Source organism: Anolis sagrei, chromosome 1 (genome assembly GCF_037176765.1).
Source record: "Anolis sagrei isolate rAnoSag1 chromosome 1, rAnoSag1.mat, whole genome shotgun sequence".
Lineage (NCBI taxonomy): Eukaryota > Metazoa > Chordata > Lepidosauria > Squamata > Dactyloidae > Anolis > Anolis sagrei.
The window spans coordinates 116,474,560-116,502,128 of NC_090021.1; the positions used below are offsets into that span (position 1 = coordinate 116,474,560).

General features: G+C 38.0%; 1 protein-coding gene across 3 annotated transcripts in view; it reads left to right on the forward strand.

The window, feature by feature from the left end:
• EYS (eyes shut homolog) overlaps nt 1–27,569 on the forward strand; it is a 1,026,188-nt gene that overhangs the window by 242,997 nt on the left and 755,622 nt on the right. For all 3 annotated transcript variants that reach the window (XM_067468024.1, XM_060752827.2, XM_067468032.1), the window contains exons 11-12: nt 13,027–13,280; nt 22,698–22,802. In XM_067468024.1, the coding sequence (XP_067324125.1) occupies nt 13,027–13,280; nt 22,698–22,802 (359 nt within the window). The remainder of the gene's footprint in view (nt 1–13,026; nt 13,281–22,697; nt 22,803–27,569) is intronic.

Below are 27,569 nucleotides of genomic sequence, written 5' to 3' on the forward strand. Positions count from 1 at the left end.
AGGACTCAGAGTAATGGGTTCAAATTATAGGAAAAGATGCAATGCAACCTGAGCCCTGCCACATGCACTATGGAGGACCTTCTTGCAGCAACACCAGAGGCACTCCAAGTGGCCAGATACTGGTCAAAGGACATTTAATCAGCTACCAAGTTTGCAAAATTTGTGTGTTTTTTAATCTGTTTGTTTGTTTTGTTCTGTTAGGAATATAATACAATGTTCTGGTTGTGGATGACACCATAAATAAATAAATAAATAAATAAATAAATAAATAAATAAATAAAATAGGAAAGGAGATTCCACATAAACATTAGGAAGAACTTCTATACCTTGGAGTGTGATGAAAATTCCTTCCTTGGAAGCTGGATGGCCATCTGTTAGGGGTGCTTTGATTGTGCTTTTCCTGCATGGCAAGGTGTTGGACTAGATGGTCCATGTGGTCCCTTCCAATTATATTATTCTATGATTCTATGATTCCCAAGGAAAGCTTAGAGAAGACAATTATACTGGGGAAAATGGAAGGAAAAAGGAAGAGGGGCCAACCAAGGGCAAGATGGATGGATGAGATCCTTAAAGTGACTGGATTGACCTTGAAGGAGCTGGGGGTGACGGCCGACAGGGAGTTCTGGCATGGGTTGGTCCATGAGGTCACAAAGAGTCGGAAATGACTGAATTAATGAACAACAACATGATTCCCAAGTCCCACAAGACCACAAAATTCAACTAAATATTCTGTGGTTGACCATTTCACAGTACAAGTTCACTAACTTGGAAGGCCCGAAAGGCTGTGGAACCAATTACCTTGTGAAGTTTTAAAAACCAGAAATTTGGCAGTTTTTTTAGGTATTGCTAATCTGTCTTTACAGAAACCTTCTGTTTTTCATGTTCTTCCACATAATTTTAGTGACTGCGGTAAAATTTTGTTTGATACAGCTGCTAAATTGGCTTTTATCTGTATTGGATTTCATTTTAATTATATTTTAACCCAGATATTGTTTAAAGTTTTAGTTATCATTCCACACATTAAGAATCTTCAATTGAAAAGAGAGCCATGTATTCCCTAAATAAATTTATAAATGAATAACCAGATAAAAACATTCAATTTGTAACGAACAGCCAGTGTCACCATCTCCAGCTTACATGGGGAAAAATGAGATACACGTGGGAGGTAAATTCTTTGTACTAATCTAAAATGTTTGTGATGTTGAACTCCATCAGGTGCTAGCAGAAAAATAAAATAAAAAACATGAAGTAGCATGCCTCTGAGCTATAATTCCTTCAGGTACGCTAAACTGTTCTGAGAGGCAAGATGACTTCAGAAATAATTAGCTGGAAATACTGCACACATCTTGAATGACTCCCATTCATTCCACTGGGGTCCTAAATAGGACAAATTCTTGGTCTATTGTGTTTCAAAGCCTTTGACAGCTAGGTAGATTAGAAACTAATTACATTTGGTTCACTCTTCAGAAAGTGACAATTGCTATTCGCTTAGTTTATTAGGAAGCAAGTGCTTACTTCACAAATATATCCTTTCAAGCTACATATGACAATCTGAACAAAGTGAAAAACACAGTCATTCTGAAGAATGCCTTAAGTTACCAGGTTCTATAGAAAGTACCCCAAACTACACTGTTCTGTTGGAAGGTATTCTGAATAAAGGCGTAGGAAGCTTTCAAAGGGCAGTTATGAAATATGATATTCCAGGGCATTCAGCAAACAAGGTTGCGGATTTAGTCCCTAAAATCTCTGGAACTGACTGGAAAACACTTTTGTCTGAAACTTTGCAGAGCTGAGCAAGTCTGTGTAGAACTCTATAGACAATGATGAGCTATATGGTTCAAAGGTTATCAAATATGGTCAGGACTGATAACTACTTACTTTATTCATTGTAGCGTCTGAGTTTTAGTTAAAGGTACAGTTGTCCCTCCATATTTGCTGTTCACTTTTGTGAATTTGCTTATTCAATGTTTTGATTTAAAATGCTCTCTTAGAGGTCATATCCACAGTGATCAATTTATGTGAATGGTCCCCAGTTATGAATGGCAGCCAAACAGTGCACTGAGCCAATCTGATATAATGTAGGGCAAGGCCACTTAATGACACCTTGACCTGCATTGACCACAATTGCAAGATACAGAGGAACCTGCAACTTTTTGTCCATGTAAACAGTTGGACTGGTTGTTTCCTGGACTAAGGGGCCCAAGGACTTGGAATGGCATTTCCTGTCACCTTCCATTATGTGGGTTGGTAGTCTCTGGCTGTTATAAAGATTCTGCTGGTTGATAATTGTCAGCTGGGCTGATGGGGAAATTGGAGAAGGGAGACTCAGTAGGAAGGGCAATCTCCTCTCTCACACCTCCCCAATTCCCTGCAACACAGGGATCAGAAGGGGGTGGTAAGGGTAGCCATCTGGGCTAGCTGATATTGAGCAGGACTCCATCCCACCTCTGATGGGGAAGGGAGTGATAGCTGTGAAAACTATCCCAGGGTTGATCTGGTGTAGACTACTCTGCTTTCTGTAGTCTTTGACAATGTGACTAAAATTCTCAGGTTGCTAGTGCTTGTTAAAAAAACAGAAATATCCCATCTCAAATATTAGACATTTGAATCAGTTGAAATTATCAAATTGCATGTTGTCTTATTGCACTGTATTGTAAACCAAAGCATGATCAATGTAACACTTCATGGGTCCAGGTTATTATGCACAGTGATACCAAGCTCTGTTATTGTGCAGATTTCACAGGTGAGGTTTTCATTGTCATCGCATTAAGATGAGATAAATGTGTGCTGTAAGGCACCAGTGCACAAAAGCCCTTAAATGCCAAAGCAAGGTTGAGCTGGATATGTTCGTGCTCTGACCCCTATTAACCTTCTGTGGTAACAAAACATAGGAGGAATCAAAACTGGCAAAGTTCCCTAAGACCATACTATCAGTCTAAGTGATGAAGATTTTGACCCCAACAGTACTCTTCAGTGCTTCAAACAATGAGTGTATTTTTGGCTGTCAAGTTCAGTAAACAAAAATCTATCAGAACAAATTTTCAGAGCTTTTTGATATAAATTTTAACCATTTTATCCTTGGCATTGGTTGGTAGTAGAAAGTCTTTTCCCCCAAGAGGCAGAAAAGAAAAGATAATATCATGATTTTTCTCTCCTGAATATTCAAAATCAATATGTGTGGCAGCACAGCATTTCTTTCATGATAAAAGACTGATGAAAATAGTGTTATAGAGCAGCCAAGTAAGTGTGATCCATCATAATGAAAGATAAACAAATAAAATGAGGGCAACATTTGTCCCAAGAATCAGAAGAAACATTTGTATTTCATTGGATATAAGTAAAGGTAAATCACACTGTAGTCATGATGAAACCAAGGGGCATACAGCTTAATTCACTTAAATTCCATTGATTGCTATAGGTCTAAAATATAATGAACCTGGCTTGAATTCAACCCTCCCCCTCTACACACACACACACACACACACACACATACTGTGCAATCAATGAAAAAAATGTTTCAATACTCGTTATGAAATTTGGGGGTGGAGAATCATTTCTAAAGTGTTTCCAAAATTGGATGGGATCTGTATGTTAACTATAATGAGTAAACTACTTTTGTGTTAATTTTCATTAAATAATTAATTTTGTCAATGGGGACATTTCAGGGGTGTCTTATTCCCTCATTGTTAGAGCTATTCGCACGACACTTATAGAACAGTTATAGAACACGTTTGCCAGTGTTAGTTCATCAAGTTTCAGAATGTTTCACACATTCATGGATTTTTGGGGAATTTTCAATATTTTTAAAAATAACATTAAAAATAACAAAACTACAAGAGCTATCTACTTGAATTTTCTATACAAAGACACAAGATAACAAGGGATCATTCCCCCTAAGTTTCAGAAATATTCATACATCTACCAATTTTTGGGATTTTTTTTCACAAAAACATTTTTCTTTTTAAAAAGCCACAACAGGTATCTCATTGAATGCCTCTCATATTAATCAATAGAACAGTGATAGATGTGTTTTAGGTTTACCACAAGTCAGAAAAATCTTAGAATCATAGTATTGTACAACTGGAAGAGACCACAAGGCTCATCCACTCCCTATTCTCCCAGGCAGGAATATACAATCAAAGCACTCCCGATAGATAGTTATCTAGCTTCTGCTTAAAAACCTCTAGATAAGAAAACTTCACCATACTCTAAGGTAGCAGACCCCTCTGTCAAACAGTTCTTATGATTATGAAGTTCTAATGTTTAGGTGGAATTTCTTTTCCTGTTATTAGAATCTGTAGGGCCACATCTTAATCTTAGGAGCTGCAGAAACCAAGCTCTTACCTCCTCAATATGACATCCTTTCAAATATAAAAACATAGCTATCGTGCCATTTCTTAGCCCTCTCTCCTTTAGACGAAACATACCTAGTTCTCATTTTGGCTTTAGTTTTGACTCCATACAGTTTCATTATGGAGGTATTCAAAATTCTATCCCAAGTAAATCAAAAATAACAATACTGATGCACATAATAGCAAAACACTTTAAACTTTTGAAATTAGTTTGATTCATACATCAACATGCTCTGGAAGTAATGGATTACAAATAAGGAGTTATAAATTAACACACACACACACACTTTTTGGCAACACCCTAGGCACAGCTAAATAGCATTATGGCGATAATATTGTGCATATGGTGTAACTGCAAATGGTTTACATACTTTTATAGTTTCAGGGAGGTTGTGATCTTACTGCTTGTCTTTATTCTGTCCTAGAATTCTAGTGCTGTCAGTGTTTAAAAGCACTGAAACTAACATTTTAGTCACTTTTGAATAGCAGGAAAATGTTTAAATGACTCAACTAAAATGACAAATAAATAATTTGGGGGCATTGGAATTGTCATGGTGATCTAATGCTTTTTAGAAGTGACTTTCCAAATTCTGTCAATACATCAATAATAGTGGTTTCATGTAAAATAAGAGTTCCTTATGAATAACTATGTATTACCTCACTATCGCCACTCCCAGAGTCATTGCAATGATGTTATCCTCTGCCATGGCTATTCCAGTGCTGGTGGAGTGTGGAGGGGTGTGTGTGCAGAATCGCCGTAGCCAGATGCAGACTAAGGACATCCTCTATCAAGATCTTCTGGAATCCTTCAAAATCTCAGTGTATGACGTCTGGAGTCTGCATCTTGCAATTTTCCCATCCCTTCTGCTCCCTTTCACAACTAGGTTTGAATTGTTTTATAAACTAGTCATATACAAAAAAGATGTCTTAGGAATATGTGCTGCATTGTAGGAAAGAGTAGCTGATACTTTTTAACTGTGGCATAGGTAATGCCTAAGCCAGATTGTGGGCCCTGTTTTATACCTCCTTCTGGATAATCCATATTAAAACAAAGCAGCTTGCCTTCTGACACATAAACATCAGTTAACACAAATGTTCACACAAAAGTCTGCCAAACATGTTAGCTATGTAATCCAAGCTGTGATTTTGACCCAATTTGCTGAAGCGTGCCAAGAAACGTGCAGAGCAATAATGAATGTGCTGTTCTTCTCCCCAGTGCTTCCACTCAGTCCCTTACATATTGTAGCATCAAAATCTTCTTCCCTAAGATATTTCTGAGGGACAGAATTACTAGCAAACATGATATTTCTTTTCCTTTTATGTTCTGTTCCAGGTTTTTGCTATCTAAAAGGAGACTAAAAATACTTACAATTATGTTCTTAATAGCCTCAAGTTGTTCTGAGAGCAAGAGAATGGGCAACAATATTATCTAAAGCTTAGTCCAGATGCTAGATGTGCATTTACATTTGATTTTGTAGTAGGATTATGAGGAGGTCCTTCTGTGGCTTTGAGATCTGCTACCCTTTCCTGCTTCTAGCTACCTTTGCTGGTTCCACCACCAACTGGGCTAGTAAAAAGAAATCTCTTGCAAATTTTCCTCAGCCATAATCCCATAAAAATATAATCCTACCTGCAATTATTATTATATCTGTATGTTTGCATCACATCTTTATGGTTACCTCAGCAGCTGTATGCACATTTCCTATGTTGTATTTCATACCTCATTAATCATGGCAAAAAAGCAATGAAACAGAAATGGTAGGAAAGTAATGCGACAAGCACAAGAAAGGGCAGCAGGCATGTTTCAACTAGAATAGATACGTGAAAACAATGAAGCATAGCTAAGAGTTGATTTATCTAACAATTGCTTGATTTATTAACAAAGGGACTGATTGAATATAGTTCTGGGAACTCAGATTTAAAATCAGTGGCTAGCAATATATTTAGTAGTTATGAAATAGCATGCTGGACTTACGATCTGCTGGAGATTTATGTTTACACTTGTTAACATACAGTAGCTCTCAAATCACATGTTTTAAACTGGTCAACTAAAGACTGATAAACCACTGTGGATTAGGGTGCTGGAAAAAGATGGTTATGCTTCTAGATCAGATACAGTTATGGAACTATCATAGTTACATAACTAATTAGTGTCTTCCTACCCAACCCTGGTCCCAAAGTCAAGATTTATTGGGAAGCCATCTGTAAACAATATCTATCTTTTCTCATGTCAATACAGACACAGCAGAATGAATTTTCACCACTACTGTCCTCCAAGCAATCTCAGACCAACAGTAAAAAACAAAGTCCCTATCACAATTCCCCTTTGTGCAAGAGATGGGGTAGACACATCAGTTTGCTGCATCTTGATCAAAAGGAGAACTGTTTCCCATCATTCTGAGTGGATGCTAGTTGGGGGACTTTTATGATCACCTTTTATTACCTACACTATTGACTATGTAGGAATTATTAATATAAACCAGCCATAAATGCCATAGATCCAGGCTACACATTTGCAATTGTGACCATGAATTCCAAACAATTAATCAGATACCTCTAAGAATATTTGGTCATCAATTGGCCACTCCCGTCTTGCAAACTTAGTGCTATTGCTGAATTGTATCAAACTACCAGTAACACAATATTTCTTATTTTTTTCTGCCTTTCACTATGCTAAGCATTAGCATATTATTTTCCTTAATTTAGTCATAGCAGTTCTTGTGTGAGTCATAGAAACCTAGAGTTGGAAGGGGTCTCATGGACCAACAGGTCCAACACACTTCTTCAGCTAGCACATCACCAGCTGGTGACTACTCAGCATCTTTATGATGATGCCAAGAGAAAGAGACCTCAACACCTTCTAGGCAATTGTTTCAAGCTGAACGTATTTTAGTGTGAGAAAGATCCTTCAAATATTAAATCAAAATCTATTCTCCTGTAATTTTAGTCAGTCAGTCAGTAGCCTTTATTTCGGTCAACAAACCATTGGCTAAGGGTAATTTTAAACTATTAGACTTGCCACCTCATCACACGGAGTACTTTTTGCTTCCTAGCACACTGTCAGGATGCTTCCTCCATGGAGCTCGCCAGACACCATCAAATGACGTAAGGAAATTTCTGGCAAGGCTCCATAGAGGACGTATGTTGACAGCATGCTAGGAAACTTCCCTGGTACATGGGAGGAACTATCATAGGAAAGAATGGTGACACTTCCCCCCCCTCCCCATGGGATGAGGTAAGGGGTGCAGTGGGTGATGCGGGCAACAGGGCAATGGTTCCCCCCCCCCATTGCTCCACAGATTTGCCACATTGCATGGTAAATTCCCTCTGCTTCACTACGGATTTGGACCTCAATGTGATAAGATTCTAAGTCCTACTGTCTGTGAAACAGAACAGGCCTTCTCTCTGAATTCAGACAAATTCAGATCTGACTTGCATTATGACCTATTTATTTGTATTTAGTAGTCCAAAATATCAATAGAACATTTCTACTGCACCACACTTCAAATGTGTTGATTTTCTCCCTGTTACAATCCCACTTTTACACCATACATAAAAGTCAAGATATTATAGCATAGAATCAGCAAAAATAACTCTTCCAACTTTCCTCAAGAAAGATTGTTCTATAAGGAGTGTTCCTTCTATGGAAATTAAGGAACTTCAGTTCCATTAAAATTAATGGCAAATGATATAAAATTAATATAAAGAGAAGCTGCATTTGTGCAAATATGAGAATCTTAGGCTTGTTTTGTGGAGATTTAATTATTGGAGGACTTTTTGACTAGTAGAAAACATTTTCATTAGCAGGGATGAAGACATCAATGGATGGGGTAACCCTATCTTTTCTCTCAACATACCTACTATTTTGGCCTGAGAATGGATTTTCCCAGGAAGAATATACTATTGTGAATTGTTTCTATCATAATGCTGAGTATTTTGAGACAGCTTGGTTTTGAATAGGCAATGAACATGGATACCTTTTACAAAACAGTGCCCCTGGTAAAGTTTCAAATGACATAGATCAATAAGTCTGCCTGAATTTTTGGACACTCCAGTTATTTTCTTTTTACTCTTTTTGGACATGATATAGGAATTACCATGATTGGTACCTGCACTTTACCACTATATTCTTGATACTGTTAAATATTCATTGCTACTGTGTATAATGGCTGTCATAGATGTTGACAGATATGTGTAGAATGATGATAAATGTGATTTTTGTGTACGCATTTCCATAATGCACCTCATTCATAAAACACATAAATTGACTTTGTGTTGGGAAATACACATTTCAGAGTTTTGATTCATGGCTGGATGTGTGCAAACAAGCTGTACAATTTAAGAGAACCATTCAAAAGTACTGATATTCCTGCCACCTCAGCAATTAATACTTTTCATTCCCATTTTAAATATTTATTTGTGGAACCAATAAAGAGGATGAAGGAGAATGGATTTTTCTGACTGACCAATTCCTGATGACATCTACTTCAAGTCAGCAGTCAAATCCATCTAGATTCCAAATAATGACTACTGTTTTACATCAGCTGTAGGATACTCTCAAATGCAATGCTGACATCATTCCCACAATATTATCAATTCCAGGGAAACACACACTGATATCCAGGATATCAGTGTGTGTTTGTATACATGTATGAGTTTAATGAGTTATTCCAATAACTCTTTGTTTCTAGAGAATATTAAAAACAAACCTTCACATTATTTTTAATATATATATATAGATTCTGACCAGTGTTTCAGAAATTGGTCAGAAGAGCATTTGAAGTTTAACCTTGCAGCAAAGTTAAATAGCAAATTAACCTGTACCTCAAAGCTTTTAATAGTGTATTTAGTGTACTGCTGCTAGAAAGGTTTAGGACATTAATGCAAGGTCATGTTCATTAGAGACCAACATGACTATTTCCCTAAGAAAAGTGGGTGTCTAGTCACTTGATTATATATATATATATATATATATATATATATATATATATATATATATATTACATAGAGTTAAAGATCATTCAGTGTCCTTCCAAGCAATATTTAATACAAAAACATTGTTCAAGATACTATTGAATGTACTATTTAGCCCAAAAAATCAGAATAGTGCAGCTTAGCACAGAGTCAAAATGAACATGAGGAACTACATTAATATTTTTCTATAACCCAGTCTCATCAGTCTGTATACTGGGGAAAGATGGTGGTTTCAATGTTGGTAATATATGCTTTCCAAAAAACTTCAAATTGAATATTTGACTCAAAACACTCAAAGTATCAATTTCATTCCAGATTGAACAATCCTTGATTTGTAATCCATTTTCTCTCTGAGAAGCCATGGAACATGTTGTTCTGAAAACGGGAGAATCCCAATTCCTTCTCCTGCCTTCTTTACAAAGACATCAAATAAATAAACTAAACTGGTAGAAAAGTTAATGAACAATGACAACATTTTGCAGAACCCTTGGGGGATGCTTGTAAGATCCAGAGATACAATGGAAAAGTAGTTGACAACACTGTTCTACAAATATCCCTGAAGATAAAAATCAGCAATGCCCATGACAGATTCATTCATGTTCCCACATTTTCTCCATGATTAATTTAATAATCTCTTAAAGACAACATCTTGATTATATGCTCTTTGCTAAAGATTCAGTCATCAAGTACACAAAGACAGGTGCTTATGGGGACTGCTTCAAAATAGTTTACTTTCATTCCATGTAAACATGCCAATATCCTGCTCTGAGTACAATTGAAATGTTTATTGTGGAATTGCAAGCTTAAGGGTTAAACTGAAGAAGGGGATCTAAATATGTTATTTAACAAGGTTACATTATATTCTATTATGCAGATTATTGCTTTTTGGGGTAATATTCTGAAGATCAGGGTACACATATTAGCCCAAAGTTTACTCTTCTACCTTTCTTAGTCAGCTAAATAAATATTTGACTTAGTCCATTTGACTAGTTCATGAACCCTAATACATTAAGTTAAGGCTGATATTGAGCTCAGGATAATCTGCTAGGCTGTTGACGGTTGAAAGACACTGAAAACAGATTTCTTTATCAAAATATATTTTCTCAAGTGAACTCATTAGCATCAGAGGCATGTCATTTAAAGCAAATTAATTCTCATTTTTGTATCAGTGTGATTAAAATAGCACTGTTTGTATCATTGTATGTTTAGACAAAAAAAAACAGTTGAACAAAGACTGTTTCAGTACTTTTAGATGGCAGATTATACAGAGTAAATGTTAATTACAAGAGGGAATGCATATGCCAGCAATTTCCAGTCACGTGAGGTACGGGGAACCTGCTGTTTATAATGCTTCCTCCTAATCACATTTTACATACAGGAAATAATTAGTAGCTAGTGCATATTTGACAAAGCAATCATCTACATTTAACAGATTGGCTGGGCAAATGTTTCACAATCAGGGGGATAATTTAGGCCAATGTTTGTTTCTTTGTTTGTTTAATGTATTTGTACTCTTCCTCAGGCTAGAAAGGATAAAGAAGGAACCAGAAATAAGGTATCCATCATCGTCTTGTTAAATATTTATATTCCACCATGTACTGCAAGAGCTAAGGTGGTATACAAGTAAAGCAACACTGAATAAATGGAAAGTATTCCAAGCAATAAAAATAATTTGAATTGACTGAAAATAAACATGTTGACAAACTAAACACAGATAAAGAAGGTTAAAATGGTTTTAAACCATATGCGTACATATTTTGGAATAAGATTCATGGCCGATCACTCCCAGCCATGCTGATTATCATGGAGATGAGCAAGAGTACCCACTGGTTTAATGAATAATTGATTTCTGCTCTTTTCAGAGAGACTTTTGTTACATTTTGCATAAATTCTGGATTACTTCAGCAATGCCAAGAAAGTTGCTACTATGTGGTATATTAATGAAAGATTCATACTGAAGATTGATATACATGCATGTTCTACAAGAAAGAAAGAAAAAAAAATGAGTGAATGTGAGACAATGAGGAAGAGAGTTGGAAGGAAACATCTCAGTTTAAATTTTCACCTTAATGCAGAAGCACTTCCCTCCATCAGCTCTCTTCCCCAATACTCTGTCTTCTCCAGGAACATAATCTTGAAACCCATAATCCTCCAAGAAAGAATGCTTATTCATAAAAGTATTTGTGGCCTACCCTAAAGATCTCACAAGTAAAAAGATTATTTGAAACAACATGAAACCATTCCACAAGATGCACAGAAATGCACATTTTGTTCAGTCAAGAAACTGTCTGTAAGTTAATAAAGTCAGAGTCAAGTTTTAGAGTTATGGTGGAATGAAGCACTAGGAACGTGTGAAATTCCAGCAGTCGATTCTGATTTCGACAACATTCGGTGATTCTTAGATATGAACCGCTGAAACAAAATTCTGGAAGACCAAAATAGAACAAGACAGTGCCCCAGCCCCTCATTCCAGGAAAAGTGCATTAGGTTTGTTTATATTCTGACCATTTTTTCCATAGTTAAAGCTGCATAGGGGCAATGGGACTGAGCACAATCATATTTGCTGCATTACGTGGCCTGCCTCAGCCAATTACAGGCTGGTTTTCCTTTCCATTGTCTTGGTGTTCAAGTCCCAGAATTCCCTATGTTTCCTGCAAGATGAGCAGATATTTCTGAAACTTGACAGAAAGATGCCCTACTTGTGTTCTGTCACTGGAAAAATTCCAGGGGCTATCATTTTTGTTTGTTTATTTTTTTAAAAAAAAATGTTATTGCTAATTTTTTTTAAAAAAATCCCAAAAATCAGTGGGCTTACTGTTGCTAATGTCTTCCTCAAGAATTTCAAGTTTCATCCTGATAGCTCTAAAAATGATGGAAAATAGAATTGAAAATGATGGAAAAAATGGAAAATGAGTCCCCCCCCCCCCAAATGTCCCTGAACGCAGCCAGCTGCATCATGTTTCTCAGTCAATCACAGTACTGGTTCTGTCCATTCTCCTCCCCTCTTGTGATGCATGCTATCTTAGATTTCAAAATCCCAGAAATGATGGAATGGTGAGCCTTGCAAGTTCCCCCAGTGGTGTTAATGTACTGAATCTTACCAAAGTGAAAATGGAACTCAGGGTTCCAAATTAGGAGTCCGACAGCCCTCCTCCTAATCTCCCAGAATCTTCCTGAAAACAGAATTGGGGGGAATTCAGGTCACAATGACCTGAAATATGACAATGACCTGAAATTTAAAACAAAAACATAATGGATTTCTGCTTTTTCAAACATCCCTATGAAGCACAATTTTTGTGTCAATGAGGATTCAACTGGTAGACATATATCACAGCATATTCCTGTATTGACACAGGAAGTGAGTTATTCCATGATGAATATTACCTGAAAAATCCATTGTCCGTATTTGCAAAGATTTCATTCTGCAAAAAAAAAAAAAAAAAAAAAAAAAAACATTGCAAAAATTTCATTCTGATGGTGGCTATCCAAATGACATTGTACAATATACTGACTTGCATTTAATTTGCGAAATGGTACATTCTTCTATTACATTGATGTTCAATTAACTATATAAATCAGTACAGTCACAAGCTTGCATTATTTTGAAGAAGAACGTAGATCGAGTAATAATGATCACAATGACGACTTCTCTGCAGAATTAGATGGCTTTGTGGATAATTTATCTTCTTGTGTCTTTCAGGTGCCTGTGTCCTCCAGGTTATTCTGGTACATTTTGCGAACGTGTCTTAGACCCTTGCTTTCAAAATCGCTGCTCAGACCATGGCTTTTGTCTGCCGAATTTGAATAATTACACCTGCCAATGTAGGCTTGGCTATGAAGGACCATTCTGTGAAGTAGAGGCTAATGAATGCTCAAGTTCACCCTGCAAAAATGGGGCCACCTGTTTGGATTTAATTGGTCACTTCTCATGTCAGTGTGCCGCAGGCTTCAAAGGCAAGTTTCAGTCTTCACCTTTTACTTGGCACATTTCATAGTCCATTTCTTCTTCACTTAAGCTCAGATTGTCATTATTTTTAATTAGGCATTTTTCTTAATTTGCCTTAGTATGAGATTTTCAATACCAATGAAACTTTAATGTTCACTGAAATGCTGTACATTTTTTTTCTTCTACCTCAATTTGTAATCTTGTGGCTACTTTAAGGATTAACTGTCCTGAAATGTATTACAGTAAGAGGACTCTTTTCTGTCATTCAGGCTAGGATCGTTGGTTCCGAAAATCATTTGTCTACGATTTTATTATTTATGATATGATGACGTTAAAACATATGTATTATTACTTATTTTTAGGCATGATCTCTGTTGGAATACAAGTTCATGCGTTCCACTCCTTCCCTATTAAATAGATTGGACCAATATGTTTTTTTCTCTGAAATTTATTATGCCATACAATTATGATTTATCCACCTATATGTAGAATTGTTAGTTGCAAAATTTAAACTGTTGTATTATGCGTGTCTACCTTGCATATGTATAGTTGAATTTCATTGGTTATTTAAATCTGTCAATCTATGTTGTTGTACACCAATTTGCTTGCTTCCCCAGCTCATTTGTTTAGGCTCCGCCCTTTCCAAGGGAGAAAGAAAGGTATCTCTCTCACACCTTTTTTACCTCACAAAAAAGGCTCATTAGATGGGCGTGTGTAAAGCTTGGCCCCAAGACCCTGGTCAAGTCATTTCTTACCATCAATTCTTAGGTTTTTTACCCCTGAGACTTATACTTTATGTTCAGACCAACCTGAATGACATTGGGAAATCTCAGGCGCCTTCATACCATTTCCTTTGGCACCAGAGGAAGGCCTTGTCCTTCAAATATAGGCCATTGGAACTTGGTTGTGAGTGTTTCGACCTCATAGCCATTGAGAGAGGGAGAACTTGGAAGGCTTCTCAGCTAAAAAACTCCTTGGGCACAAAGACAACCAAAGACTGTTATGTATTTTTCTTTACCCCCATTTTATTTCAGAAAGATAACTCTTTGAACAATAAAGCCTATTTCGAATTAACTATGGTGTTTTGTTGATCCTCGGGAGTTCCAGTTTCCCTAAAGGAAGGCAAGAAGCAATCCCCTGGGAAATAGTTGCCACGTCATTTTTTTTACTAAGAACTATAGATTCCAAGGCAGCGATGGCACAATGCTAACTGTCCTTTGACCAGAAGCTGTCCACTTGGAGTGCCTCTTGTGTCACTGTGAGAAGGTCCTCTGTTGTTCATGTGGCAAGGCTCAAGTTGCATTGTAGTAAGCAGTCTGTAGTTTGCTCTTTTCCACACTCACATGTTGTGGTCTCCACTTTGTAGCCCCATTTCTTAAGGTTAGCTCTGCATCTCATGGTGTCATAGTGCAACTTGTTCAGCACCTTCCAGGTCACCCAGTCTTATGTGTGTCCAGGAGCAAGTTTCTCATCCAGTCCCAGCCACTTATTAAGGTGTTGGGTTTTAACCTGCCACTTTTGGAGTCTTGCTTGCTAAGGTGTTCCTGTGAGTATCTCTTGTGAGTATCTTTCTTGATTTAAGATGTTGGCATGCTGGCTGATATCAGAACAGAGGATGGGCCGGATATGTCACTGCCTTGTTCCTTCATTATTGGCTGCTACTTCCCAACAGATGTCAGATAGTGCAATACCAGGTAAACAGTATAATTTCTCCAGTGGTGCAGAGCATAGACATCCTGTGATAATGTGGCATGTCTCATTGAGAGCCAAATCCACTGTTTTAACATGGTGCAATATATTCCACACTGGGCATACATATGCAGTAGTAGAGTAGCAAAGTGCAGCAGATGACTTCACGGTCTCTGATTGTGATTCCCAGGCTGTGCCAGTTAGCTTTCATATAGTATTATTTCTAGCACCCACTTTTTGCTTGATATTTAAGCAGTGCTTCTTATAAGTCAGAGCACAGTCCATAGTGACTCCCAGGTGTTTAGGTGTGCTGCAATGCTCCAGTGGGATTCCTTCACAGGTAATCCTCAGAGCTCGAGATCCTTGTCTTTTCTTAAGATGAAAAGCACATGTCTGCATTTTAGATGGATTAGGAATCAGCTGGTGGTCCCTGTAATAGGCAGTAAGAGCACCTAAAGTTTCAGAGAGCTTCTGTTCAGCCATTTCAAAGCTCTCTGCTTGAATGGTGATGGCACAATTGTCAATATAGATGAAACTCTCTGTCTCTTCTTACAGTGGCTGATCAGTTGTGTAATGTTAAACATTGATGGAGCAAGCACGCTCTCCTGAGGCAGGCTGTTTTTCTGTTTCCACCATCTGCTTCTCTGGCCCTGAAGCAAAAAGCTCCTGTTTTGTAGCAGATTTCCTATGAAGTGGGCAAAGTGGTAGTCCTTTGTGATATTATAAGATTTTCTCATGAGAAGACTAAGTTGTACAGTGTCATTTGCTGCTGACAGGTCTATGAAGACAACTCCTGTAATCTGCTTTTTAAAAATCAAATAATAGTATTTCTCTAGAGCACTGATGGTGAACCTTTTAGAGATGGAGTGCCCAAACTGTGTGTGAGGGAGGGTGGGAACTCAGGGGGAGCACGGGGTGCAGCAGAGAGGATAAGCAGGAATGGTGAGTGGAGGGAGCAGGGGTTGACAAGTAGGGGTGGGTGGCAGCCAGCAGGTGGATGGGGAAGTAAGCCAGGGCAGGGGGCAATGCTTTGTGCCATGAATGCCATTGGTTCATCACCAGTGCTCTAGAGGGACATACTCATATTTCTAAAATATAATAGTATACAGGCAGTCCCCAAGTTACAAACAAGATGGATTCTTTAGGTTTGTTCTTAACTTGAATTTCTTTGTCAGTTGGAACATCTATGCTGAGCTGCTGAGTTTGTTGACCGAAAGGTCGCAGGTTCGAATCCGGGGAGCGGCATGAGCTTTCACTGTCAGCCCCAGCTTCTGCCAACCTAGCAGTTTGAAAGCATGCAAATGTGAATAGATCAATAGGTACCACTCTGGCGGGAAGGTAATGGTGCTCCATGCAGTCATGCTGGCCACATGAACTTGGAGCTGTCTACAGACAATGGCGGCTTTTCAGTTTAGAAATGGAGATGAGCACCACACCCCAGAGTCGGGCACGACTGGACTTCATGTCAGGGGAAAACCTTTAAACCTTTACCTTTACCACACACACACACACACACACACACTAATGATTTGGATAGCATACAGAAGGGTTAACACCTCTGTCGTGTTTGTTTTGTTCCCTTGTTCAGAAGATTTCACCTCATTTTTTGTCCCTGTGATAAATGGATTTTGAAAATGTTGGCTTCTTGTGGAAAAAAATTGTTAAAAAAGCTTCAGTGGAGACACCTCCATCATAACTCTTTCAGGAATTAATTTCCTTTCCTAGGGTTAGATTTCTCTCACTTCTTGTTGTCTCACTCCTCTCACTCATTTGTAAATCAGATGTTTGTAATTCAGGGACTCCCCGTATTTCACTTACTAATGCATTTAAGATAAATGCTCCCCCACCCATACCTCTGTATTGTTGTTCTGAGATAAAAAAAAATATGCAGGGTTTTTTTAAAGTCCTTGCTGTAGTGGCTTTTGATGCAGAGTATCTTCAACATAGTATTTTTCAACTTAAGTCTAAACGACATCTAGACTGAAAATGTAGTAGAGCATATCTGGTTAAAAACAGTGAAATTATTGAAGCAGCTAAGAACACCATTCATCGATAGGTTTAAGAAAAAATAAATAAATCAATGTTTACACCAAACAGAGCACTGCACAGAGTTTAGCAAACTTGGCCTAAAATATACCATTTAGAAGCAGCAGTTAAGTGGCTGAGCAAAACCAATGGGGGAAAATCACGCCTCAAATATACCGCAAACAAACAATACCGACATAATACATTTTCATTACACAGTTGAGACTTAAACACTGCATGATTTGATACAGTTGAGTGCAATGTGATGGGATTTTATCGAGATGCCATATAAGCGTGTGAGAGAGAGAGATGCTGGGTGGTATCTTTACTACCCAGTAAAACACTGCCTTACAACATAGAGCTCCCTTGAAACAAATTGAGAGATACAATAAATTGCATTAAAGTGCTACATTCTATTATTATAATGCTAGATAATGTACAAAATATTGTATTACAGAAGGGTAGCACACTCTTATTGAAAGATTTTAATTAGTGCCTTGGTGGCAAAAGTAATTTTATTTATGTAGAATCCCTGCATGGTTTGTAATTCTGGGATATTGTCCAATTTCTGGGACATTTCTGACATTCAATTATATCTTTCCCCTTCTGACCACAGCAGGAGAAAAGAACACCTTGAATTATATTATGGAATTTACTCTCTTTGTTGAAGTAGCCAGCCTACAAATAGTTTCTGAGCAGCATACCTGGTCTCTCTTTTAGAATAAGGAAAGTACATAACTGCTCTTCTGGAGGCTAAAAAAAATCTAGCTGGATCCAAACAGATTGCTGGTGTAGCCTTCGAGCATTAATGAGCTTATTCTCAATGCAGTTTTCTGATATTGAATTATATAAAGCAGATTATAATTACAGTCTTCAAGATTGGGACACTTTTGTCTTTGGGAGACCCTTTAAGCCCTTCTTCCTCCCCTTTGTCCTATGCACAACTTTTCCTTCTGCCTCTAATGACAGAAAAAACTTTAGACACAGCTGCTCTCATAAAGCAGCACACACACACACACAGAGGTTTTCTCAAGACCAGTTCAGTGAGCTACAGTGGGAAGGGGAGGCAGAAAGTCCTCAATCCAGTTTACTCAGGATTTTGAAAGCCTCTGGAAAATTCTGAACCTTACTGTAATGCCTGGATCCTTCCAGGTGTTGTGTCTGCGGACATTGAATCTTGGGACCACCCATGATCCTGGGGGTTAATCCCCATTGCCTTTCCAGATCTTCGGGCTCTAAGAGCCCAAAGGAGGGAAATGGCAACCCCCAACCCTCCCCTCCCAGCCCCCCACCCTCCCCTCCCAGTCCCCCATTGTCTCTCTAATCTTACTGGATGGGGCTGGCTGCATCCTCAGGATCTTCAGAGAAAATTCCCGATGCATCAAAAAGATGCACTGGGAGCTTCAGAGAGGGAAGGAGGAAATCCAGAAGTCAGCACAGAAGGGCATCTACCCAGCCCCCAGCTCCCTGTTTCTCCTCTAAACTTACTGGAGAGGCCCAGCTGCATCCTCAGGCCCCTTGGGGAAAGCTTCTGCTGCATCTGAATGACCTGGGAGGGAATGTAGCCACCACCACCAATCCCAGCAAAATCCTGGGGTTTGGGGGTGCTGTGGGGTCTGAATCCCAAGAAGAATTGGGATTTGAAATCTGAGTTTCTCTCAGAATTTGAGACTGTCTGGATGAGCCCTCTATTCCATTGAAGAAAGAAAGTTAAGATCTATGTCAATTTATATGCATACATACATAATTAATGTGAAAAGCAAGGCTAACACTAAGCAGTATGAAGCCAACTCCCATATGGCCAATCCATGATTAGTGAGAAGAGTAATGGATCAGAGATGTGTTGGTTGTGTTCTGCAGCCAGGTGTGAAATAATTACATCATCTGCCAAAAAGGGCACAAAATGTGAGATAAATTGGTGTTTTAATTTCCTCTTGCATCTCAGGACGCTTCCAGACAGCCCTTAAACCCACACCAAAATCAGTTAAAAGTAACCTGTTTCAACATCAAAGTCAAATCGGGATGGCATGAAGTTACTCTGAAGCCCCCAATTTACCCCCTAAAACTTACTTTTAAAGGTCCCTGGCCCTATGAAGCCTCTCCTCACATCCTCCTGCTGAGAGAAAATGATGCCTGAGGAGATGGGGGGGGGGGGTAAAGATGAAAATTCCTCATTGCCTCCCACTCCCGTCTCCTCTTCATGGCCACCAGGGACCTTTTTGGTAAGTTTTAGGGGGTACATCAGGGGTTGGAGGGAGGAAGTGACCCTCATGCATCTTTGTGCTTCCCTGATGTTACAAATCATGACCTCCAGAAGTCAGTCCCAACAGGCCCCATTAGACTCAGGCCTTTCAGGTAGAGGTATTTAAATAATTTGGAATAAACCAAGAAAACCTTGGTTTAAAATTCAGATTAGTAACAGGCACGTATGGTCCTCTAGGCTTTTAGACTTTGGATTGCAGGTGCCTTGTTGTCCTATTAAGACATCCTCAAATGTCCTATTTTTTCTAAATGCTTTTTGTGTGCAAAATTACCAAAATGTTCATGTGATGCTTAAAAAATTCAGCTGGGTATTTAGTTTTGCTCCCCTAAATCCTTGAAAACCCCTGAAATGAACTCACCATGACAAAATTATGACAAAATATGAAACTAGAAACAATGTCATCCACATGATTTACAGGTCACTGAAGATACATGCACTACTAAATTTAAAGGAAAGATAAAATTGTGAGGTGTTCACAAGTGTTTAGACCTCATCCATATTTCCTTTTTATCGTAGCTAATAAAGTGAATAGAACTTTCTAAACTTTAGTGTAAAATTTGTACTTTTATTAACTCTTCATAATATTCAAACATATTTGACCTAGAAAAAGCATTTGTTGGTTCTGACATTTTTAGAGAAACAGTGCTATTGTTCAAGTTGTTGTAGTACTTAAGAAAGGCATTGCTATTAAGCTGCAGGACATGCACTTTATTCAAATAATACACATCTAAGGATTGGTAATTTATTTCTCCATCTGAAGAAAATTACTTCTTACCTCTTAAATGTTAAAATATACTATTATGTGAGTAGGCCCAACAGGAATTGGTTCACTGGCACATGCAGTTGAAAAAGGTGAAAAGGCTTAAGAGAACTACAGTTACTATGTTGCAGAGGTTGAACATTTGCCCATCATTTCAATTGTCCAAAATAATTTAATAAGCCCTGTTGGTCTTGTTATGTGTCCTAATAATACTATACAAAGAGATGCCAAAAGGAAGTGATTTCTCTTGTACTGGTCAATGTGATGGTAGAAGATGCCAAGCATAACTAATGTCAAAAACATTTTTTACTTAGATCCTTGCTGATGTTATAGTTGCCAAGGCGCTAATGTATGTTTTTTCTCCAGTGTCTTGCCACACATTTCAGGAATGTGTGGCTGAAATGAGCCACTCAAAACTAAATTGCATATGCCAGCCAAACCTTCTTCCCACCCTACATCCCCTATGACTGGGAAAGTATGCGTGATGTTTTGCAGAAGAAGAAAAAAAAACATAGTCTGTAAGAGACATCAATAATATGCTGGGACCATATCTCAGGAGATGAGAATTCAAAGCAGTACTTTAGGCCCTTCTTGTAAGCCATAGGCTGTGGCTATTGGGAGAAAATAGCTATTGCATGTAGAAGATCTCAACTGCCTTGGTATTTCACGCTGAGAGGATCTCAGGCAGCTTCAATGGGCAAAACCTAAATTTGAGAACATTGCCAGAAAATATTGAAAACTATTGACCAAGATAATACAGGATTCCATAGTTTGTACTGGAGTAGCCCCCAATTACTTCATAAAGTTTATCTGTGGAACCCATATGCTTCAAATGTTCCATTGTGGGTTATTGAAATATCAGTGATTGAGATGAGGGAGAGTCAATCCATCTAAATCGACTGTGGTTTATAAAGCAGCTGGAGAGGCAGAGGGTGAGATTCAATTGTGGATGCATGCACTATTCCATTGTAATATATAATAATGGTCATTTCCATTCCATTTAAATATATAATAATGGTCATTTCCCAACCTAAAGCGGTATGGTATGGTATGGTGTATGGTATGGTGTATGGTATGGTGTATGGTATGGTGTATGGTATGGTGTATGGTATGGTGTATGGTATGGTATGGTATGGTAAAGCTGGAGACTCAATTTACAATATACCCAAAGGGATTTGAATCCAAATAAGAGAATATTCTGTATGATGCACAATGCAATGGAAATTGCATTTACTATAGTAAATGTTGAGTACTTGTTATCTATAATCCCAAAATCAGAAATGCTCCAAAATCTGAATTTTGTCCACATGGGTGGCTAAGAAATTGACACCTTTGCTTTGTGATGGCTCATTGTACACAAATTTTGTTTCATGCACAAAATTATTAAAATATTGTGTATAAAATATTTTATAAAATATTGGGCTAGATATATAAGGTGTGTTTGAAACATAAAGGAATTCCATGTCTAGACTTGGTTCCCAGCTCCAAGATATCTCATTATGTAAATGCAGGTATTCCAAAATAAATAAATAAAATCTCAAACACAAAACACTTCTCACCTCAAAAGTAAGAGATATTCAACCTATATTCTAAATATTCAGTCTTCTGCATGATTCTGTTTGGGAAACTGCTTTGCAGCCCTTTAAGTCAGTTGAAAAAAATGGCAGGGGGACATAGAAAACCCCACCTCCTGGGTGTTCTGTTCATCTACATGCTGACAACAGGCTTTTGTATCTCATGACTCTTATCCTACTCCAAATCTTAATACATAATGATAGTCACTGTGGGAAAGTGCATTCATTTGAATCAGTGAAATGAGAATTTTGGTTAACTCGATCATTCCACACAAGTCTTCATACTCATTTTACAGGATGAAGGAAAGAAAGATTTAAAATAATTTATAGTAGGTATCTGGGAAGCATAGTTTCTCAATGTTATGATTTACTTGATGTTTTAAGGATTTCCTTGAATTGCCTTTCCAATAAAAAGTGGCAGAGATCACAGGGCTCCAAAACTGAGGATCATAAAAAAATAAGATGTATGCTAGTTTTATAGGACTTTGATGTTCTAAATCCCAAAATGACTTCAGATTTGCTCCATTACGTACAAGTTTTCCACAACTTGCTTTGATATTTTCATGTTGTATTATATGACTGAATGAAATCAGCACTGTAATTGGTAATGAAATATTTGAAGGAATGGTGTATGGAATTGCATTTTAATTGTGTGGTTTTTTTCCCAGTTCAGCACCCAACAATATATTAAAAATAGCTACAATATTCAAATAGTCAAACTGGCCTGTAATATTAAGAATTCATGCAATATGTGGGTACTAAAGGTGCCTTCCACTTTTGTTACAGGTGAATCAGCAGTTTAAATATATTTCTTAGTTTGTTAATTGAGAAAATGAACAAAAACGATAGAGGAAGAGCAAAACTGTGAAGCTACACTAAAGTTTAAAAAAAGAAATATAAGTTTTAATCCAGTTTTTGGGGCAAAAAGGTACTGGTGTCTTTGATAATGCTATTTTCTCCAAATCACTCATATTTTCAGCATTGAAGCCCTGGGGCTACCCATTTAAACTGCTCAGAAAGTGATTTTACTTTACAAATATTTTTCTTTGACTTAAAAAAAACACATAGCAAAAGTCAAGATGACTGACTACCTTTTCTGTACCTACAAATTCAGGAGAAACCTGTGCCAAGAATGTGGGGAGCTGTGTAGACCAGCCTTGCCAGAATGGAGCAACTTGTGAAGACACCACAAATGGCTTGAAATGCAACTGTCCATTTGGTAAAGATTTTTACATTATTCTGGCTTTTTCATTTGTTTCTGGTGGGTGTGCTTCTTCTGATATTTCTGCAATATATTTTCTGACCAGCAAGATTTGGCATGTATATTTTGCTTCATCACAGCATGAAGAAGAGGTTGATAACAATCATCTACCTCTTGAAAGGCATATTTATTTATTTATTTGATGCACTTATTAACCGCCATTCTCAGCCCATTAGGGCGACTCATGGCGGTGTACAAATACATATAAAAGACAATTTACAAAAGAAACCAATTACAACAACATATAGACTAAACAACAATTACAGACAACATTAAAAATCCGCTTCGTCTCTTAGTAGAATCATAACCAGTCTCATATCATTGTTGAGTGCTCAAACAATGTGAACTCATAAAGCTATACACAAATGAAGGATGTAACAGGAGGTCTCCTATCATTACATCTCCAACACCACTTTCATTGGGCAAAGGTACCTGAGCCCTGAGATGAACACTCAGGGGAGTTGATCCCTCAGTCAGTAGGCATCAAGATTTTCTACTTTCCAAGTCCTAAAAGATAAAGTTGAAGGTGTATGTCTCAGGTGTGCCTTAGAGATCACCTCCTTCCCCTCTTCCCCAATTCTGTGAGCTAAAGAGGGATTTCAGAAGCCCATCTTATACCCAAATGGTGTGCCAAGGTATTTGCCAAGTATGACATATTTCCTCACTACATGCCAGGGGCTAACTATTCAAACACCACCTGATAGCCAATTATCCAGATCGCTTGCAAATAGTGTAGGATAAGCAAAATAACCTTTAACAGGGGAGAACATTTCTATCTGGCCCTGAAGCAACCAGTGTAACTCACACTTCAACAGGGGTAGGTGAGTCAACAAAGGGTTCCAGTCTCCACCCACCTATGTTTCAGGCTTTCCCGGGGGAGGGGTGTGAGGCTACATGGCAGCCCCCTGTTTACTCCTAAAACTTACTTTCAAAAGTCCCTGCCTGCCATAAGTGAAGAGTTGAGGGGCACTGCAGCTCTGATCAGTAATAGATTGGATTGTAACTAATTTTTCGTTTAGGCAGGTTTTAAAAGAAGAAAAAGGGTTTTAAGATGATGTCAGGGACTGCTGTGGTTTTATATGTTTTTATCAATTTAATCTGATTTTTAATGTTAAGCCACTTTAAGTCTACTGCAGGATTGATAAAGTAGAGTATGAATAAATATAATAATAGCAGCAGCAGTAGTAGTAATAATAATTTAAGAAACAGGCTGTAAACCCTGCCTGTTTGCTCTGTATCTTGCCACCAGTGCCAATATAAAAATTTCAGTCTGGCCTCTTCTCTGGGGGCCATCAAAGGAATTCCCCAACTGCAAGGCTTGTCCACTCCCAATCACTTAAAAAAATAAATTTAAACAGAATAAAACAAAGCAAATTAAAACACCTTCAGAAGACCACTCAACTACATGATAAAAGTCACTTTTAATTTGATGCTTACTTCTCTTTGTTTAAGTAGAATTCAGGTTAAGAAGAACAAATCTGTCTTGCTACATTTTGTCTAGAATAGGGTTCCCAGTTGTTTTGTTTTATGCAGGATATGCAGTGTTTGGTGTCTTGGAGTCCACCCCGTATTGAGGCCATAAAGACCCTCCCAAATCCCATATTTACTGAATGCTTCAGAGTAAGTGCCAGCCATGCCCCCAATAGACTAATCACTGAGCATTTGAAATGCAGGAATCAGGCCTTACAAAATGTCAAGGACTTATCTGTAGGGATTGGTACTGGTGTGGTACTGCTTTTTCTTTTCCCCAGCAACAGCACAATTTTTAAGATTGCCTTGGGCTTTAGGATTGCTATGAGATCTGAAATCTTGTGGGAGCTATGAACTCTCATTGGAAGGCCTCTTGTTGCAAAATTTGAGGAGCCACATGCGCCCACCAGTCTTTTCCTAGCTTGGCAAGCAGAAGGAATTTGTGCTGTTCTGTTATATGGAAAACAAAGCCTAAAGGTACTAACCCGCAATTGCACAATAGAAATGCTACAGCAGCCAGTCTTGGGATCTTACCTTAGTTGCTTTAGCTGTTTTGTACTGAAGTTTTAAAAACACTTTTCTTTTTAACATTGAATCTGAATTCATGATGTGATGAAGTATGATCAGCAAAGCGGCAGCAGTCACATTACTGTGTGGTTCAGTCAACATCTTTCTTCCCAAAATAATCTCCCTAGATGAATGCAGACCTGGAGGAGAAACATCAGAGAAAACATTTTCATTTAGACACCAAGCAAAATACCTTTTCATGTTTATACACAGGGAATTGAAACCTGAATGATTCAGTTGAGCACAAATTGTATTGACATGAAATAGTTTAAATATCAATTACAACGCACAATTTGACTGTGTGCATAATTAGAGATATCTCAGTCTTGTCAAGCATGCATGAGATAAATTAAAGTAACTTCAAGGTGTGTGGGGTTTGTTTTTTAAAAAAAGCTGAGAGGTTTCAGGGGTTGTGGAAGCAAGAGAATGATTTGCTATTTCCCCCCTTCCGTCTTTATATATAGAATGGGTGTTCTGTTATCTTGTGAATTTCAGTGCCACCAGAGACAAAAGAAAGTTCATAGTCCTTATGAGTCTTGATTCAACATGAGTTTTTCTATGTACTAAAAGATTAAAACATCATACATCATCAGATACTAAAGGTGTGAATCTTCAGTTGTTTCATATTCTAGTTAAAAACAACTAAAAACAAAGTGTTTTCAGTGCTGGCAAAGTTATGAGACTTCCCACAGATTTTATTTGATGATCTTTCACATTTTAGGATTTGTGTATGTGTGTGTAAAAAACAATTTGTACAATCCCCACTTCACTCCATTGTGGCTTAAATAATTGAACAGAATACAGTTGTTGTTATCATATTTGGTTTATTTGGCACAATCACTGTACATGGCACATTACAAATAAAAGAACAACAGTTCTTTGCCCCGAGACTTGCAATCTAATGAAACATAACACAAAAGGAAAAAGATTATGTCCTCTCTCTGAGGCCAGGGCAGTGGCAACTGGGATGGATGGGTGGAAGGCCTTTCATCTGCTTCTGGGTCTAGGCATGGTGGAGTTGTGCCTGTCTCTTCTTCATTACCCCGGTGGTCAAGGCTCACTGCACTAGATGGGAGGAAGAGCATTTTGTCAGCTTCTAGGCCTAGGTATGGTGGAGCTGTGGCTGCCGCTTCTTCCCCTCCTCTGAGGCCAAGGCAGTGGCAGTTGGAATGGAGGGAGGGCACAAAACGTTTGCTGGAATCTTAGACAACCATTGTGTTGATAAACAGACAGTGGGATGGGGAGGGGAGAGAGAGGGGTCTGTTCCCATTGATCAAGAAGTAGTTGCCCAATATTCCAACCTTCCAAAGACCAACGTTTGGTGTGTTGGGTGGAAAAAAAGACCCTAGTTGCAAATCTCACTTGCACCAGAGATTTTTTATGTAAGTTTGGGTGGGTGGGGAAAGCTATCAGTTGCTTTCTGATTGAAAGAGGAATAGACCTCATAAGTCCTAGTAGACACTTACCAGTAAGTGGGTTTTAGAAGCCCTATGTAACCCCTAACCTAGGGGCTGCATAGGGATCACAGATAGTAACTGTTGTGAATGTGCAGTTGTGGATTACATATTTACAATTACACAACAGGAGTCTTGCAGCTATTTTCTGCATGAAACATTGTTTTGGGCCAAATGAATGTTTCACAAATTGCTCCAGAAATTTAGAAAAACATGTGCAGTTGACCTCTTTTTTGTTGCATTGAACATTGTGCTGAGTTGCCATCTCATCCATGACGAGAAATATTGTATTTTTCATTTTCCTATTTCATATTTTTGTATATTCATGTGTTCCCCTGGTTTTTGACGGAACCACTATTGAAGCAAACTGGATTCAGAAATAAATTAGTCTAGAATTGGTGTTTTAAGGAAATATCCCTGTGGAAAACATCCATCGCCTAACCCCCCCCCCCCCCCAAAAGATACACCTAAGATCAATTTTGTGGCATTGTAATGAATTTTTCCTTTATATCAGCTGATGGCAGCAGTGACATCCATTAGAACTGCATTGTGTTTTTGAAGCTTCATTTCCTTGGGGATGTGTTGTAATTTCATATATATAAATTTGAAGTTTCCTGTTGAAAGCTTGGCTTACTTTTCACACTGCTCTGATTTCCTTCACATGCTATTAAATCTAAAATTGTTTCTCTTGTTATCCATCTTTCATCTAATATGTGATAGACCTTTTCAAAGAGCAGAGCCCAGATATAGCTAAAGACACCTTAACATTAGGATTTTCTTTTCCCCAATGTGTATAGAAGAGATTGGAAGGCAGGTGGGAATAGGATTCTAGAAATAGCTTTCCTAATATGCATATTTTAAAGATCAGTGAGACAGAAAAGCAGTTTTGGAATCAACTCTGCAACATTACAAGATTTGCAAGACAGTATTGTGGTACAATGCTTTTCAAACATTCTACCATTGAGGAGTACTCCCCATATTGGCTTGTCTGTAATGAACCCCAGGGGGTTTGCAGTTTATACATACTGTTCTGCTCCTGCAAGCCGTTTGCATGGGGGTGCCCTGATCTTACTGGGATACTTGATATGCTCAGAGGAACAGTAAATAGAGACTTTAATCAAACAATAGCAAGGTTCAAATCCCAACTTCTCCTGATCTAACTGACAAAAGTCCTCTTAAAAGGTTGAGGATTTGCTCTAACAGTAATCTTTGTCTACTTGTCTGTTGTCTTTTC